Source organism: Sapajus apella, unplaced genomic scaffold (genome assembly GCF_009761245.1).
Source record: "Sapajus apella isolate SASKATOON/1434 unplaced genomic scaffold, GSC_monkey_1.0 scaffold2, whole genome shotgun sequence".
In the NCBI taxonomy this organism is placed as follows: domain Eukaryota; kingdom Metazoa; phylum Chordata; class Mammalia; order Primates; family Cebidae; genus Sapajus; species Sapajus apella.
In genome coordinates, this window is record NW_022436942.1 from 80859237 (window position 1) to 80878451 (window position 19215).

At 41.3% G+C, this 19215-nt stretch overlaps 1 protein-coding gene and 1 pseudogene across 3 annotated transcripts in view; both read left to right on the top strand.

Moving 5' to 3' along the window:
* Positions 1-19215, top strand: part of KNTC1 (kinetochore associated 1) — a 102567-nt gene that overhangs the window by 72868 nt on the left and 10484 nt on the right. For both annotated transcript variants that reach the window (XM_032242737.1, XM_032242728.1), the window contains exons 44-55: positions 2464-2671; positions 5601-5690; positions 6602-6773; positions 6858-6916; positions 7056-7272; positions 9631-9704; positions 9941-10151; positions 10336-10445; positions 14148-14194; positions 16021-16099; positions 18107-18225; positions 18620-18755. In XM_032242737.1, the coding sequence (XP_032098628.1) occupies positions 2464-2671; positions 5601-5690; positions 6602-6773; positions 6858-6916; positions 7056-7272; positions 9631-9704; positions 9941-10151; positions 10336-10445; positions 14148-14194; positions 16021-16099; positions 18107-18225; positions 18620-18755 (1522 nt within the window). The remainder of the gene's footprint in view (positions 1-2463; positions 2672-5600; positions 5691-6601; positions 6774-6857; positions 6917-7055; positions 7273-9630; positions 9705-9940; positions 10152-10335; positions 10446-14147; positions 14195-16020; positions 16100-18106; positions 18226-18619; positions 18756-19215) is intronic.
* LOC116526480 lies at positions 7930-8423 on the top strand (annotated as a pseudogene). Its single transcript, XR_004258179.1, has one exon. The product of XR_004258179.1 is annotated as a 60S ribosomal protein L23a pseudogene (transcript).

Here is a 19215-nt window from a genome sequence, read left to right on the forward strand (position 1 = left end):
TTAGTTACTCTGTATAGCAAATTAAACTATCACTGTCTTATTAGTAGGGTCTAAAAAGGCATTTCAGTTGTTACTTTGTCTATAGTAACCAGATTCTTTTTTTTTTTTTTTGAGATGGAATCTTACTCTGTTGCCCAGGCTGGAGTGCAGTCATGCAAGCTTGGCTCACTGCAACCTCTACCTCCTGGGTTCAAGCGATTCTCCTGCCTCAGCCTCTTGAGTAGCTGGGATTACAGGCACGCACCACCCTGCCTGGCTAATTTTTGTATTTTTAGTAGAGACAGGGTTTCCCGATGTTGGACAGGCCTGTCTCGAACTCCTGACCTCAGGTGATCTACCTACCTCAGCCTCCCAAAGTACTAGGATTATAGGTGTGAGCCACTGTGCCCGGCCTAGATAAGCTATTTAACCAGCCCCTTATTGGTGGATTGTTGAGTTGTTTTCAGTTTATTTTATTTATTTGTTTTAATTTTTGTGGATACACATTAGGTTTACATATTTATGGAGTTCCTGAGATATTTTGATATAGGCATCCAACGCATAATCATTACATCAGGGTAAATAGGGTATCCATCACCTCAAGCATTTATTATTTCTGTTACAAACAATCCAATTATACTCTTTTGGTTACTTTAAAATATATAATAAATTATTGTTGACTGTAGTCATCCTGTTGTACTATCAAATACTAGGTCTCATTGATTCTATCTAACTATATTTTTGTACCCATTAACTATCCCATTTCCCCTCTTCCCTCACATTCCTTCCCAGTCTCTGGTAACCATCATTCTACTTTCTGTCTCCATGAATTCAGTTGTTTTTTATCTTCCAAAAATAAGTAAGAGCTAAAGTCCTACTCATGGCTTGGGAAGAAGAAGAAAAAAAGTGAGAGCTTTTGAAATTTGTCTTTGTGTGCCTGCTTTATGTCACTTAACAGAATGACCTCTGGTTCCATCCATGCTGTTGCAAATGACAGAATCTCATTCTTTTTTCTGAATGAATAGTACTCCACTGTGTTTATGTACTACTCTTTCTTTATTCATTTGTCTGTTGATGGACACTTAAGTTGATTCCAAGCCTTAGCTATTGTGAATAGTTGCTGCAATAAACATGAGAGTACACATCTCTTTGATATATTGAGTTCCTTTATTTTGGGTATATACCTAGCAGTGGGATTGCTGGATCATATGGTAGTTCTATTTTTAGTTTTTTGAGGAACCTCTAAACTGTTCTCCATAGTAGTTGTACTAATTTACATTTCTACCAACAGTGTATAAGGGTTCTTTTCTTCTCTGCATTCTCACCAGAATTTGTTATTGCTTGTCTTCAATAAAAGCCTTTTTTTTTTTTTTTTTTTTTTTGAGATGGAGTTTCACTCTTGTCGCCCGGGCTGGAGTGCAATGGCACCACTACAGGCACACGCCACCACACCCAGCTAATTTTTTTGTATTTTTTAGTAGAGATGGGGTTTCACCATGTTGGCCAGGATGGTCTTGATCTCTTGACCTCGAGCCCGCCTCGGACTCCCAAAGTGCTGGGATTACAGGTGTGACCCACTGCGCCTGGCCTGGTTTGTTAATTCTTAAAATATGTATGTATGTATGTTTTTGAGACAGAGTTTTGCTCTTATTGTCTAGGCTGGAGTGCAATGGTGCGATCTTGGTTCATCGCAACCTCTGCCTCCCGGGTTCAAGCAATTCTTCAGCCTCAGCCTCCAAAGTAGCTGGGATTATAGGCATGAGCCACCACACCTGGCTAATTTTTATATTTTTAGTAGAGGCGGGGTTTCACCATGTTAGCTAGGCTGGTCTTGAACTCCTGACCTCATGATCCACATGCCTTGGCTTCCCAAAGTGCTGGGATTACAGGCGTGTGCCTCCATGCCTGGCCAAAATTTTGTTATTTATTTTGTTTGTTTGTTTTTGAGATAGAGTCGCGTTCTGTCACCTAGGCTAGTGTGCAGTATCATGATCTTGGCTCACTGCAACGTCTGCCTCCCAGGTTCAAGTAATTCTTGTGTCTCAGCTCCCAAGTAGCTGGGATTATAGGTGCATGCTACCACTCCTGGCTTACATATTTATTTATTTAAAGATAGAGTCTTGCTCTGTCATTCAGGCTGGAGTGCAATGGTGCAATCTCAACTCAATGCAACCTCCGCCTCCTGGATTCAAGCGATTCTCCTGTCTCAGCCACCTGAGTAGCTAGGATTACAGGTGCACACTGCCACACCTGGCTAATTTTTTGTCTGTTGTTATAGATGGGGTTTCACTGTGTTGCTCAGGCTGGTCTCGAACTCCTTAGCTCAGGCAATTCACCCATCTCAGCCTCCCAAAGTGCTAGGATTACAGGCGTGAGCCACTGTGCCTGGCCTAATTTTTGTTCTTTTAGTAGAGATGGAGTTTCACCATGTTGGCCAGGCTGGTCTCAAATTCCTGATTGGCGTGTATTGAATGCTTCTTTTAGCACGTTTCAGTTGGACTGTGATGCGGCTCTTCAGCTCTTCATCGAAACGCTGCTCCACAACACGAATGCCAGCCAAGGCCAGGGAGATGCAAGCATGGAGTCTGCAAAGCAACGGCATCCCAAACTCCTGGCCAAAGCCCTCGAGATGGTTCCTTTACTGACAAGCACTAAAGATTTGGTCATCAGTCTTAGTGGAATACTACATAAGGTAGACACATGGTGAAATGAATCGGGTCATCTCAGTCATTTCTCCCACCCTTAGCTAATTATATACATTTAGTAATAAATTGGATATATAAGTCTATATTTTTATCAACTTTTCATTCGAAATATTCTCTAGATTTCTGTATTTTTAATACAGTTAAATACAATTTTCCTATTTTTCAAAATAGAAATAGCTTTTCTTCCCCGTATTTTTGAAAACCTTACACGTTCTTGGCCGGGCATGGTGGCTCACGCCTGTAATCCCAGCACTTTGGGAGGCCAAGGCAGGCAGATTGCCTGAGCTCAGGAGTTTGTGACTAGCCTGAACAACATGATGAAATCCCGTCTCTACTAAAAAATATATAAAAAATTAGCCAGGCCTGGCAGCTTGATTATGTAGTCCCAGCTACTCAGGAGGCTGAGGCAAGAGAATGACTTAAACCTAGGAGGCAGAGGTTACAGTGAGCCGAGATCACACCGCTGTACTCCATCCTAGGCGACAGATTGAGACTCTGTCTCAAAAAAAAAAAGAAAACCTTACACATTCTTTGAAGAGATTGGAACTAGAGAGAAATAAATAAAACAAAACAGGCAATTTCCCTATAACCCCACTCCCTAGAGATAAAAATGTTAGTAGTATGGTGTAGTAACTATCCTATACTAATTATACTATTCTGTGACCCTCTTTTTTCACCTAACATGTTGTCATTACATGTCAGTATTTACACATCTATCTCAAAAGAAATAATTTCTTTTTCATAGTCCTGTAAGAAATGTCTTTTTTTTTTTTTTGTCTTTTTCCTTTTTTTTTTTTCTTTTGTTGTTGTTGTTGTTGTTGTTGAGACAGAGTCTTACTCTGTCACCAGGCGCCAGACTGGAGTGCAGTGGCACAATCTCGGCTCACTGCAATCTCCGCCTCCGGGGTTCAAGCAATTCTCCTGCGTTAGCCTCCCAAGTAGCGGGGACTGCAGGTGCATGCCACCACATCCAGCTAATTTTTTTGTATTTTTAGTAGAGACGGGGTTTCACCATGTTGGCCATGATGGTCTCTATCTCTTGACCTCGTGATCCACCCGCCTCAGCCTCCCACAGTGCTGGGATTACAGGCTTGAGCCACCACGCCCAGCCTCTTTTCTTTTTTTCTTTTTTGAGACAAGGTCTTGCTCTGTTGCCCAGGCTGGAGTGCAGTGGTGTGAATGTGACTCACTCAGCTTCCATGTCCTGGGCTCAAGTGATATTTCAGCCTCAGCCTCCCGTGTAGCTGGGATTACAGGCTTGCATCATCATGCCTGGTCATTTTTGTATTTTTAGTAGAAGACGGGGTTTCACTATGTTGTTCAGGCTGGTTTGAAACTCCTGGCATCAAGGGATCCTCCTACCTTGCCCTCCCAAAATGCTGGAAATACAGAGGTGAGCCACCATGCCCAATGAAATGTTATTTTTGACAGATGCATAATTATTATTCCACTATATGGATAAAGCATGCTGTATTTAAACAGCCTTTTTTGGATAGACATTTAAATTGTTTCTTTTTTTTTTTTTTTTTTGAGACGAGTCTCACTGTCGCCCAGGCTGGAGTGTTGTGTATGATGTTGGCTCATTGCAACCTCCACCTCCCAGGTTCAAGCCATTCTCCTGCCTCAGCCTCCCAAGTAACTGGGACTACAGGTGCATGCCACCACACCTGGCTAATTTTTTATTTTTAGTAGAGACAGGGTTTCACCGTGTTGGCCAGGCTGATCTTGAACTCTTGACATCAGGTGATCTGCCAGCCTCAGCCTCCCATAGTCCTGGGATTACAGACGTCAGACGTGAGTCACCTCGCCTGGCCTTTTTTTTTTTTTTTTTTTTTTTAGATGAAGTCTTACTCTGTTGCCTGGGCTAGAGTGCAATGGCATGATCTATAACCTCCACCTCCCAAGTTCAAGCGATTCTCCTGGCTCAGCCTCCTGAGTAGTTGGGACTACAGGCACGCACCACCACATCGGCTAATTTTTGTATTTTTAGTAGAGATGGGATTTTGCCATGTTGGCCAGCCTGGTCTCAAATGCCTGACCTCAGGTGATCCATCCGCCTTGGCTTCCCAAAGTGTTGTGATTACAGGCATGAGCCACCATGCCCGACCTGAGTACTTCCTTTCTTTTTATGTTTATATGTATATAGATGTCACACAATTTATTCTTGCACTATAGTATATAGTTGGAGCTAAAACAAAATCCTTTGAGAAACTTGCTTGGGGGCCACAGTTCTAGTCATGTCATTTTTAAGAAAAGGATCAGTTTCTTTTTGTTCTAATTTTCCCATCATAAATTGAAGATACGGAACTTTAATTTCAAAATCTTACATAAAATTGTGTCCATATGCCTACTCTATGTTTTTAGTACCTTAAGAACTTCTCTTTTTTTTTTGAGACAGAGTCTGGTTCTGTTGTCCAGGCTGGAGTGTAGTGGCATGATCTCAGCTCACTGCAACCTCTACCCTCCAGGTTCAAGCCATTCTCCTGCCTCAGCCTCCCAAGAAACTGGGACTACAGGTGCCTGCCACCACACCCAGCTAATTTTTGTATTTTTGGTAGAGATGGGGTTTCACCATGTTGGCCAGGCTGATCTCGAACTCCTGACCTCGGGTAATCTACCCGCCTCGGCCTTCCAAAATGCTGGGATTTCAGGCAAGAGCATCTTTCTTTATTAACACAATACTACCTTGTGCAGCTTGTGAAAACAGCCTTTGAGACCTTTTTTTTAGCATATATGTTTATCCTCACATGTAATTTTAGAGGTGAGAAAACTGTAGCTCATTTTTAAGAGAGTAATTAATCTAAACAAGTGCAATGAGCTTTTTATATTTGTAATCTGTGCTGATGAATGTAATTGAATAAAACTTCAACATGGCAAAATCTTAACAAGTTTTGATATATTTTTGTTTTTATACAGTTGGATCCCTATGACTATGAAATGATTGAAGTTGTCCTGAAAGTTATAGAACGAGCCGATGAAAAGATAACCAATATTAATATTAATCAGGTATAACCTATACCAAAGATGTAAAAATCAACTTTCTGCTTTTTTTGGATCATAAGTCATATCATTATCCAGGTCCTTTCCAGATTAACTGTTGAACTCCTTTTAAACTGTGTGGTTTAGTTTAGGTTTTAAAAAATCTTTACAAAGGGAAAAAGATTTTTATGGCATTCATATTTTATCACTTATCTTCCTCCTATTTTTACTGTTTTGAGGTGATTTAAATAACCTCTCCTGCTGTTTAAGAGTATGAAGTCACTACAGAACTAATTGTGAAGAATTAAGGAAACATTTGCCATGTAGGAAGTAAAAAAGGCCATGGGGCTGAGAGTTAGGTCAGCTTTGTGTACTAATGGATTGGTCCAAGACATACTCAATTGTGTCTCAGTACTTTCATTAACTTCTTCACTATTTCTGAATTTTGGTTGTAGTAGCCTTTATACTTTTAAATTTGATTTTAGGAATTAATATTTTAGAAATGTTTTAATATGATGTTAAGATATATAAGAAAATATATCAATTCAAAATGTTATACAAGGTTGTCTAAAATATAAACGTAAGAAAGATAAGGGTATAGAGAATTAATTTAGATCTGTAGCCTCTGTATTTAAAATGAAATCACGTATTTTGAATTATATCTCAAACTGTGTGAAGGGCAGATAGTGAACTGTCAGGCTGTCATTTACCGTTTACCAATGGTTTCTCCTCATATGATTTCTTTGATGATCATATATAAATTATGGTTTAGAAGAATAGCATTAAAGGGAATACTAGAAAAGGTTTTGATCATCTTTCTGAAAACAAGATGGTCTTGGGAATGGAAACTTTCGATGATACAGTGTTAGATGATTTTATGACAGTTTAGGACTGGGTTACTCTAACTGGACAAAAGTTTATATTTTATTTTAATATAGGCATTGAGTGTTCTAAAACATTTGAAGTCATACAGAAGAATTTCTCCTCCCGTGGATCTAGAATATCAGTATATGTTGGAACATGTCATAACTTTGCCATCAGCCGCCCAAACTAGACTGCCTTTTCACCTGATATTCTTTGGCACAGCACAGAACTTCTGGAAAATTCTCTGTATGTTTTTGTTTTTTTTTTTAAATACATTTTACTGGATAGCTAAATTTTTTACAAATCATACTCTCCATGTTTCCTTTCTAGCTACAGAACTCAGTGAAGAATCTTTCCCAACATTGCTTTTAATTTCTAAATTAATGAAGGTAATTGATTAAAACCTTGTAAGACATTTCTGTATCCTATAATTAATTCTGACCCCATGTAAAAGATTTTTATGCTGCTTTCATGTAAAACCTTATATGTGAATATGTGCTTCAGCCATAACCTTCCTTTTCTTTTAAGTTCTCTCTGGACACTCTGTACGTGTCTACAGCAAAACATGTTTTTGAAAAAAAACTGAAGCCAAAGCTTCTGAAGTTAACACAAGCTAAATCCTCAACACTGATTAACAAGGAAATAACTAAGATCACGCAGACCATTGAATCCTACTTGCTCTCTATAGTCAACCCAGAGTGGGCTGTAGCTATTGCCATCAGCCTTGTCCAGGATATTCCTGAAGGTAAGAGCTCTTCTTTTAAAATTGTAGTTTTAAAAAAATACTCCTTCTGCATCTTTAAGGAGAAGCAGGATGGTACTTTTCAAATGTATGTGCCCGCTCTCTGTACTATGGTGGTGAAGAATGCTGAAACGCTCAAGTGCAGTGGTCACGGGGCAGGGAGGCAGGCACCTTCCAGCTTGCCTCTTGTGCCTTCTTTAAGGTGCGACCTTTGCTAGGAATAGGCAGTGATTGGTACTTCTTAATATCCAATCACACTTTCAGTGATGAATCCCTACATAGTCTCACATAACTAAACAGACAACACAAGCACAGGCACTTCCTGCTACATTTTTTTTTTCTTTTTTTGAGACGTAGTCTCACTCTGTCGCCTAGGCTAGAGTGTAGTGGCGCGATCTCGGCTCACTGCAACTTCCGCCTCTCCGCTTCAAGCAGTTCTCCTGCCTCAGCCTGCCGAGTAGGTGGGGCTACAGGCATGTGCCACCATGCCCGGCTAATTTTTTCTATTTTTACTAGAGACGGGGTTTTGCCATCTTAGCCAGAATGGTCTCAATCTACTGACCTTGTGATCCGCCCTCCTCAGCCACTCAAAGTGCTGGGATTACAGGCGTGAGCCACCACACCCAGCTCCTACATTTTTGGTCGTAACAAAAGTTGAAGATGACTTTTTGGACCCTTTTCACAAGATGGCGCCGAAAGCGAAGAAGGAAGCTCCTGCCCCTCCTAAAGCCGAAGCCAAAGCGAAGGCTTTAAAGGCCAAGAAGGCAGTGTTGAAAGGTGTCCACAGCCACAAAAAAAAGAAGATCCGCACGTCACCCACCTTCCGGCGGCCCAAGACACTGCGAGTCCGGAGGCAGCCCAAATATCCTCGGAAGAGCGCCCCCAGGAGAAACAAACTGGACCACCATGCTATCATCAAGTTTCCGCTGACCACTGAGTCTGCCATGAAGAAGATAGAAGACAACACACTTGTGTTCATTGTGGATGTTAAAGCCAACAAGCACCAGATCAAACAGGCTGTGAAGAAGCTCTATGACATTGATGTGGCCAAGGTCAACACCCTGATTCGGCCTGATGGAGAGAAGAAGGCATATGTTCGACTGGCTCCTGATTACGATGCTTTGGATGTTGCCAACAAAATTGGGATCATCTAAACTGAGTCCAGCTGGCTAATTCTAAATATATGTATATCTTTTCACCATAAAAAAAAAAAGAAAAAGAAAATGACTTTTTAAAAAATGCTCAGGTCTGGCCAGGTGCAGTGGCTCACGCCTGTAATCCCAGCACTTTGGGAGGCCGAGGTGGGCAGATCATTTAAGGTCAGGAGATTGAGACAAGCCTGGCCAACATGGTAAAACCCATCTCTACTAAAAAAAAAACACAAAAATTAGCCAGGCGTGTGGCAGGTGCCTATGATCCCAACTACTCAGGTGGCAGAGGCAGAGAATTGCTTGAACCCAGGAGGCAGAGGTTGCAGTGAGCTGAGATTGTGCCATTGCACTCCAGCCTGGGAAACAGTGAGACTCTGCCTCAAAAAAAAATGCTCAAAGTCAGGAACTGGTTAGAAAGTAGGATGTATTCATAGAATGAAATATTTCATAGAATGAAATATTATGGGGTTGATTTGGAAAGATACCCAAGATATAAAGTGAGAACAGCAAATTATACTAGAGTATATATGGTATTACCCATTAGGGTTAGATGCACATGCATGCATACATGAACACAGACACGTGCTGAAAACTCCTGGAAGGCATGTAAGAATCTAGAGAACAGGAATGGAAACTGATAAAAGGGCCTCTATGGACTTTTTTTTTTTTTTTTTGACACGGAGTCTTGCTCTGTCGCCCAGGCTGGAGTACAGTGGCGTGATCTCACAGAGGCCAGTGCAACCTCTGCCTCCCTGGTTCAAGTGATTCTCCTGCCTCAGCCTCCCAAGTAGCTGAGACTACAGGCGCCTGCCACCATGCCCAGCTATTTATTTATTTATTTTTGAGTTGGAGTTTTGCTTTTCTTGCCCAGACTGGAGTGCAATGGTGACTCTCAGCTCACCACAACATCTGCTTTCCGCTTCAAGCAATTTTCCTGCCTCAGCTTCCTGAGTAGCTGGGATTACGCCCCATACCCAGCTAATTTTGTATTTTTAATAGAGGTGGGGTTTCTCCATGTTGGCCCGGCTGGTCCCAAACTCCTGACCTCAGGTAATCCACCTGCCTCGGCCTTCCAATGTGCTGGGATTACAAATGTGAGCCACTGTGCCCACCCATGAGTATGCATTTTTGTAATTTTTAAAAACTTGCTAATTTGACAATAATACATTTTCTCGAAAAGATTACGATTTGCCTGTAAATTTTTTTTTAGGTTCCTTCAAGATGTCTGCTTTGAAATTCTGCCTTTATTTAGCTGAGAGATGGCTACAGAATATCCCATCACAGGTGTGTCTGAACTATCAGATTGATGGCTTCTCTTCCTCCTAATTAAATTGTTCTAGCTTAGTTTACCTTCTCATGCTGCCGTAGTGCCTAAAATGGAGAAAGAAGACCAAGGTTTTATATAGATGCTTAGGAACATAACTGAGGAAGGGGGAGGTTGTGATCGATAAAGATGGATTCTTGGCTTCAACTGAGACTTATAAAGTAAGGTTTTCTTTTTGCTTGGAATTGTTTAAAAGGATGAAAAACGTGAAAAAGCTGAGGCTTTGTTGAAGAAGCTTCATATCCAGTACCGGCGATCAGGCACTGAAGCTGTGCTCATAGCCCACAAGCTGAACACGGAGGAATATTTAAGAGTGATCGGAAAGCCAGCACATCTCATTGTCAGTCTCTATGAACATCCTAGCATCAATCAAAGAATTCAGAATTCATCTCGTGCAGATTATCCTGGTGAGGACAAAACTATTTTTTTTGTTGTCCAAGAAAAGCTATGATTTTGATTCCCAGTTTTATGTATATATGTATGTGTGCTTGTATGTTACTTATATGTGTATGTATATACACATACACATATAAGTATTCAATATAAGTATTCAAAACTTGAGTTTTTAATTCTTTATTTTGAATATCTTAGATATTCATACAGCAGCTAAAGAAATAGCTGAAGTCAATGAAATTAATTTGGAAAAAGTCTGGGACATGTTATTGGAAAAATGGCTTTGCCCTTCAACAAAACCTGGTGAAGTAAGTACTTGCTGGCCAAGGATATCTGTAGTTGAGAATGCACTGATGGCTTCTCAGAGGCTAAATATCCCACACAATATGACCTTCTAATTAGGAGCACAGATTCTTCAAGAAAGGAACTTTCTTGGTTTGTTTTTTAAAGGTAGAACCTTGCTCTGTCACCCAGGCAAGTGCAGTGGTGCAATCACGACTCACTGCAGACTCAAACTCCTGGGCTGAAACAGTCCTCCCACCTCAGCCTCCCAAGTAGTTGGGACTACATGTGTGCATCAATATGTGTAGTTAAATTTTTTTTTTTTTTTTTTTTTTTTTTTTTTTTTTGTGGTAGTGATAGGGTATCATTATGTTGGCCAAGCTGGTCTCAAACTCCTGGCCTCAAGTGATCCCCCTGCCTCAATTTCCCAAAGTGCTGAGATTACAGGCATAAGCCACTGTGCCTGTCTGGAACTTTTGTTCATTTTATTACCCTCTATTATCTGATGTTTTAATGAGGCTGTTTACTTTTTTTTTTTTTTTTTTTTTTTTTGAGACAGTCTTACTCTGTCACCCAGGCTAGAGTGCAGTGGTGTGATCTCAGCTCACTGCAACCTCTGCCAATGTTCAAGCAATTCTCCCTCCATAGCTTCCCAAGTAGTTGGGATGACAGGTGTGTGCCACCATGCCCAGCTAATTTTTTAATTTTAGTGGAGATGGGATTTCACCATGTTGGCCAGGCTGGTCTCAAACTCCCGACCTCAGGTGATCCACCAGCCTCAGCCTCCCAAAGTGCCGGGATTACAGGTGTGAGCCACCACACCTGGCTGGAGATTGTTTACTTTTTGTTTAAATACTGTTTTGTAGCTGTTTTACTTTTCAGTTGATGATTTCAGATGCCATCTGTATGAAAGAAGTGGCCTGTTCTTTTACTCAGATTTATGTGATTAACTTTTTCTTTTGAAATAATATAAAATGTATAGAAAAGTACAAAAATAGTAAAAAAAAAAAAAAAAGGAATTCCTACATATGCCTTTCACCCAGATCCATACTTTCTTTTAACATTTTGCCATATTTGCTTCATCTCTCTTCTATAATACTCTCATAATATTTTTTTGAACTATTGGAGAATAAATAGCATGTGGCCTGCCCCTTTGTCTCCTGAGTATTTTAAGGGTACATTTCCTAAGAACAGGATTTTATCTTACCCAACCATAATATAATTATCAGAATCAGAAATTTAGTGGTGACATTATAATTGAATTTATTGTCCATTTTATAGTTACACCAATGTCCTAATTATTTTTATTTATTTATTTTTTGAGACAGAGCCTTGCTCTGTTGCCCAGGCTGGAATGCAGTGGCTCGATCTCGGCTCACTGCAACCCCTGCCTCCCAGGTTCAAGTGACTCTCCTGCCTCAGCCTCCTGAGTAGCCGGGACTACAGACACATTCCACCACGCCTGACTAATTTTTTGTATTTTTAGTAGAGATGGGGTTTCACCATGTTAGCCAGGATGGTCCCGATCTCCTGACCAGGTGATTCACCTGCCTCAGCCTCCCAAAGTGTTGGGATTACAGGCATGAGCCACCACGCCTGGCGCTAATAATGTTTTTTTTTTTTGTTTTGGGATGGAATTTTGCTCTGTCGCCCAAGCTGGAGTACAATGATGGGATCTCAGCTCACTGCGACCTCCGCCTCCCTGGTTTAAGTGAGCCTCCCGCTTAGCTGGAATTACAGGCACATGCCCCCCATGCCCAGCCTAATAATATGTTTTATAGCAGTTTTCTCCCCAGGTCCACGATCTTGTCTAGGACTATGTTTTGCATTTATTGGTCATGTCTCCAGTGTGTTTTTGTTTTTGACACAGTCTCATTTCATTGCCCAGGCTGGAGTGCAATGGCATGATCTTGGGCTCACTGCAACCCCCACCTCGTGGGTTTAAGCAATTATCTTGTCTCAGCCTCCTGAGTAGCTGGGATTATAGGCGTGCGCCACCACGCTCGGCTAATTTTTGTATTTTTAGTAGAGATGGGGTTTCACCATGTTGGCCAGGTTGGTCTCAAACTCCTGGCCTCATATGACCCTTCCACTTCGGCCTCCCAGAGTTGTAGGATTACAAACATGAGCCACCGCGCTCGGCCCCTAGTCTCTTTTAATCTAGGGCAGTTCTGTGACTTTTTCTTGTCTTTTATGATATTGACATTTTTGAAGAATGTAATCCAGCTGTCTCATTAAGCTGCCCTCCAATTTGGGTTTGCCTAATAAAGCCTCATGAACAGATTCGAATTATGTACTTTTAGCATCATGCCATCATGCCCAGCTAACTTTTTAATTTTAGTAGAGATGGGATTTCACCACATTGGCCAGGCTGGTCTTGATCTGCCAACCTCAGGTGATCCACCTGCCTCAGCCTCCCAAAGTGCTGGGATTACAGGTGTGAGCCACTTTACCCGGCCACCATTAAGTTTTTAATTAGCAATTTTTATATCATTTGGCATTTGATTCAACAAGGATTTTTAAAGTATTTACCAAGAGCATGGGATTGTTCTTCAGTGGAAACAGGAGTTAGAAGCATTTCTTGGCCACATAGAATATGTAGCGGACTCTTAGAAACCAGCCTTTACAGATGGTTTAACTTATGTGTAAGTTTAAGGTATACACTAAAAGTTCCTCGAGGCCTGAAACTGCATGTATACATAGCACCTGGCACAGTACTTTGTAAGTCCCAATAAATATATACTGAATTCACAAATGGCTCATTTAAAATTCATGGAGTCTTTTCCTTTTAAAAATTATCTAGGCCAATGGGCGCAGTGGCCCTATAATCCCAGTACTTTTGGAGGCCGAGGTGGGCGGATCACCTGAGGTCAAGAATTTGAGACCAGCCTGGCCAACATGGAGAAACCCCCGTCTCTACTAAAAATCCAAAAAAAAAAAAAAATTAGCTGGGCATGGTGGCGAGTGCCTGTAATCCCAACTACTCAGTAGGCTCAGGCAGGAGAATCGCTTGAGTCGGAGGTTGCAGTGAGCCGAGTGCTATAGCACTTCAGCCTGGTGACAGAGCGAGACTCCATCTCAACCAAAAAAAAAAATTATCTAATACTGGGCTGGGCAAGGTAGCTCATGCAAGTAATCTGAGCACTTTGGGAGGCCAAGGAAGGAGGATGTTTGAGGCCAGGGGTTTTAGACCAGCCTGAGCAACATAGCGAGACCCCATCTGTACAAAAATTTTAAAAATTAGCCAGGTGTCATGATGTGCACCTGTGGTCCCAGCTACTCAGGAGGCTGAGGCAAGAGGATTGCTTGACCACAGGAGGTTGAGGCTGCAGTGAGCCATGGTTGTGCCACTGTATTTCAGCCTGAGTGACAGAGCAAGACCCTGTCTCCAAAACCAAAAATAAATCAAAATAAAAATTATCCAATGCATGTAAGCTACAGGAGGACAGGAACATTTGCTTTATATGCTCAGGCAATCTGTATAGTTAGAATTGTGCCTATCATATAGTAAGTGCTCAGTGAATATTTGTTGAGTGAATGAATGTGAGTAAACCCATCATTTAAGCAAAAAAATCTTTTCATAAAGTAATCATTTACATTATAATTTTTCTATGTAAACATAATCTTGTATATTAGGTTTTTTTATCTAATAGGTTTTCAGAGAGATGAATGAATGTTTAATCATAAACTTTTTTAGTTTTTGACCTGTTTTTCCTATTTTTTCCAAGAAACCATCAGAATTATTTGAACTTCAAGAAGATGAAGCCCTACGAAGGTACTCTTTTCCTTTACTTATATTCGCCTATGTTGTGATGCAAAATAGGAATCTTACCATACATTTTTCAGCAGTTGATTTTTTAAAGGGCTTTCTTGATAAACTCGGGTCAGAGTTTATGAAATGAATCAGTCCATTGATACATGGCTAGGAGTGTCTCCAGTGGAAAATATCAGAGCCAGCCAAGATCTAAAATTTCTCAACTCGTATGAGAGCTGAGGGTCCCTAGCATACCTTTAGGTGGAAGGTGCCTCTCAACCAGAAGAAAACTCTTTCTTAACTAGGACTTTGGCCCAAGACCCAGACTTTGGCCCCTATATGAAATATAAATATAGGCACCTTTATATTCTCTTACCTTGCTAAGCTGAGTTGGTTCGGATACAGGCCACCAGATTCCTTTTGCCCTTCTACCTAGAAAGGCCCATTGATTTTTATCTAATGTGCTAAATCTGATTAGTCATGGCTTGCATTCTGGAGAAGACTCTTATCTGGGCCCAAGTCAGAACAGATGTGTCAATCTATTAATGATGCCTGGCACAGGCATGGGAGCATAGTGGCTCAAATGCCAGCCAGCTTTTCCTAAATCAAAAAGCTGGTTTGATCTTCCTAGCCTATGACATTTTGGGCTGGATGATAAAAAAAAAAAAAGAAAGAAAGAAAGAAAGAAAAAAGGTCTTCCTAGCCTAAACCAAAAGTAGACCCTATGTCCAACCTCAGCCTTGGAGAGCTGATAGAAAAGATGGAAAGACAACCCCAAGAAATGAATTTCTTCTGGCTTGGAGCAGAGAGCTGTCCTAACCACCCATGCCCTCTTTCCCTCTGGACTCCCACCTTGGCCTCATTTAGTCTTTTTTTTTTTTTTTTTTTTTTTTTTTTGAGACAGGGTCTCATTGTGTTGCCCAGGCTGGAGTGCAGTGGTATAATTTCGGCTCACTGCAACCTCTGCCTCCGGGTTCAAGCAATTCTCTTGCTTCAGCCTCCCAATTAGCTGGGATTACAGGCACTTGCCACCATGCCCGGCCAATTTTTGTATTTTTAGTAGAGACAGGGTTTCACCATGTTGGTAAGGCTGGTCTCGAAGTCCTAACCTTGTGATACTCCTGCTTTGGTTTCCAAAGGTCTAGGATTACAGGTGTGAGCCACTACGCACGGCTTCGTTTAGTCTTTTAAGGGAAGGGGCATCTTTGTTCAAACAAGAGGTAGCTCCTGGTATGTCTAACTGAACTAGCCACATGGAAAGTCTTGGAGCGAAGCGATTTAAAGAGAGACGAGAAAAAGGAAATCCCAAAAGGCTACTTAATGCAAAATTTATAATGTGCTGCTTTTTCCACTAAAAGCTCTGCCCCACCCCTCCTCCAGCCGGCCTAATTCATCCTTCCTTCCTGGAGAGGGGCCAGCTTGCCCTGGGTCTAGAGGTTGAAATGGGCTGCTAACAAGGTCCTGCATACCAAACACAGAATTTCCCATGTGTAGCATTCAAGGGACTTCCCAGCTATGGTTTATATTAGTTTCTTTTCTTTTTTTTTTTTTTCTGAACATCTTTCTTGAATTAATTATATTAGTTTCTTAAATAGAATTTAAGGGATCAGAGATTGACTAACTATTCTATAGATGAGGAGGCTGAAGCCTGGCATTTGTTGCATGTATTATCATCTTTAGCAACAAAAGAAATCAAGAAAAGATTAAGCAATCTTTAAAGCAAAAACGTCTTTCTGGTCTGCCTTTGAGTTGTCTAATGACCTTTCCATGGAGGGAAAGATAAGTCTGTTGTTTTGGTAAATCCATCACGAAATTAAAAGATAAATGTAATTCAATTTTTTTTCCAGAGTGCAATATCTCCTTCTGTCTCATCCAATTGATTATAGTTCAAGAATGCTGTTTGTATTTGCAACATCAACTACAACTGTAAGCTCTGGAAACTTAATCCAGTCTCTTCTGTGCATCTAAGCTTAACATTTTTTTCCTGTTTATTTACTACGCTTGATTGCATTAACAGATGATTCAGATAATGCTCACGTACATATGTACTCAAAGTCTATCTCATCTCCTAAGCAATCATTGTCTTTTGCACCATGCTCCGTTTAGTGCTGGCCTCTGTAACATCTGCTTAGCTTGCTGTATGGTGCACCTGTTGACAGTTTCCATGGGCTGTCTGCATTCACAGTGGTTAACTCCCTGGTCAGTCCACATTCCTGAAGCCAGGAGCCAAACACACTGGCCGTGAACCAAGTCTCCACCATGGCCTTATCTGGCTGCGTGCTCTGGTCAGACCATCCCCTCTGCCCACTAAACTTTAGCTAGACTGAACTTGCAGTTTACCCTTATGGCAGCATGACCTATGGCTTCAGGCTCTTGCATATAGAAATGTCCTCTGAGGTAGTTGGAGCAGAGAGAGGAGAAGGGGGTCGAGCCAGTAGGCAGATGATTCTCAGATTAAAAGGAGGAAGTCTCAGGTGCTGATTGTAAAGTCCCATAACAGGAAGGAAAAAGCCTCTCCTTATTTTCTCTGCATATAAAAACTTATGACCTAAAAATGGTATTCCATGAAAGGTGGCTAGTGTAGCTCACAGCTCAGCTGTGTACATGCTTTTCCTTGCAATGTGCCTTATGTGTACTTTCCCTTAATTAGTATTAGCATGTATTCAAATGTGAATTCACATTAATATGATATATAGTAATCCCTCCGTATCTGTGGGAGGACTGGTTCCAGGACCCCCCCACCCCGAGGACAGAGGACGCTCAAGTGTCTTATATAAAATGGTGTCATATTTGCATGTCATCTATACATATCCTTATGTATACCTTAAGTCATCTCTGGGTTACTTATAATACAATGCCTGCAAATCACTTCATCCGCATGGATTCAGTGTAGTACTTGGCATGCAGCAAATCCATGTTTTGCTTTTTAGAACTTCATGGAATTTTTTTTTTTCTTGAATATTTTTGATCCACTGTTGGTTGATTCCATGAATGCAGAACCCATGGATACAAAAGGCTGACTGTGGATTCAAAAGTTGAGGTTTAGTAAAATTAATTTTTACTGCTTCATCAAGAACATTCTGGCTGGGCTTGGTGGCTCATGCCTGTGATCTCAGCACTTTGGGAGGCCAAGAAGGAAGGATTGCTTGGGCCCAGGAGTTCAAGACCAGCCTCGGCAACATAGCAAAATCCCATCTTGGAAGGAAAAAAAATTTTTTTTTTTTTTTTTTTTGAGACGGAATCTCAAATCTATTGCTCAGGCTGGAATGCAGTGGCATGATCTTGGCTCACTGCAATCTCCACCTCCCAGGTTCAAGTGATTTTCCTGCCTCAGCCTCCCGAATAGCTGGGATTACAGGCGCATGCCACCACACCTGGCTAATTTTTGTATTTTTAGTAGAGACAGGGTTTCACCATATTGGCCAGACTGGTCTCAAACTCCTGACCTCAGGTGATCTGCCCGCCTCGGCCTCCCAAATTGCTGGGATTATAGGCATGAGCCACTGCGCCTGGCCCATCAGGGACATTCTTAAGTGAAAGTTGTCTTTGCTTTTCAATACTGCCAAGGCATCCTGTGAATACAAGGGCTGCAACAACAGTTGGGGGCCCTGCCTCGATTCTGCCTTCAGTTTCACCCACTATTGCTTTTGCACAATCAGTGCAAATATCAACACAGTGTAAAGGCAAATAACATCTTAGTATCATGAAAACAGCTGTGACCCTGTCCCTCCTGAAGGAGTCTCAGGAATGCCCCTCCAGGTGTCCATGGGCTACATGTTAAGAACCACTGTTATGCACAATGCCTTCTGCAACTGCAGAGATTGAGTTTACATTTTAAAGTAATTGCATTGTTTATGTTGCCTATGTTGAAACTCATTTACCCAACTACAATGTGCAGGTGTTAAACTCTCCAAATCTTTTTTGGTTTTGCAGACATTAGGTATGGATCAGTTAACTTTTGCCCACAGAACTCGGGCTCTTCAGTGTCTCTTCTATTTGGCTGACAAGGAAACTATAGAATCCCTCTTTAAAAAACCCATTGAAGAAGTCAAGTAAGTAGAAATGTCTAAATTGTATTAAGAAATAGGAAACAGATCATTTTTTGGAGCTGTACCTTGTAAGCCCTGAATTCAGAAGAGCGTAGTAGAGTAGCTATGTGAATACAATTCTGTTGCCTTGAATATCCTTGACATTTTGGCAAAGGGAAAATAGGCCTTTGAGAACATCTTGTTTCCATCGTTTCTTGGAGCCATTTAGAAACTGAATGTTTTCCTTATCTTGTTCCAGTTGATTTCTATCTAATGTTTTATATATTCAGTGAATATATTTAGAAGTCCAAAACGGACATTTAAAACAAACTGGCCTAATATTTCCATATGGTGGTTTTTATTTTAAATGTAAATGTGGCCTATGAGAATGATTCTTAGAAACGTTTCTGTTTTCCAGATCTTATTTGAAATGTATAACTTTTCTGGCATCATTTGAGACTTTGAATATCCCCATCACATATGAGTTATTTTGCAACAGTCCTAAAGAAGGAATGATTAAGGGCCTATGGAAAAACCACAGCCACGAGTCCATGGTTGGTACACCTCACTGCTGCATTCCCAATTTCCTGCCCCTACTCAGATTCCTGAAAGATAAAACCAGGAAGTCTTTTTTTTTTTTTTAAGACAGTGTTTTGCTCTGTTCCCCAGGCTGGAGTGCAGTGGTGTGATCTCGGCTCACTGCAACCTCTGCCTCCCAGGTTCAAGCGATTCTCCTGCCTCAGCTTCCCATGTAGCTGGGATTATAGGTGCTTACCCACCATGCCTGGCTAATTTTTGTATTTTTAGTAGAGACAAGGTTTCATCATGTTGGCCAGGCTGGTCTCAAACTCCTAACCTCAGACAATCCACCCACCTGGGCCTCCCAAAGTGCTGGGATTACAGGTGTGAGCCACCGCGCCCGACCCAGGAACAGTCTTTATCCCTGAGCTGCTCTACTGCTCTGAGACCTTTCTACTCTCCTGTACCAGCATGTGATAGATAAGGCAATGTGGA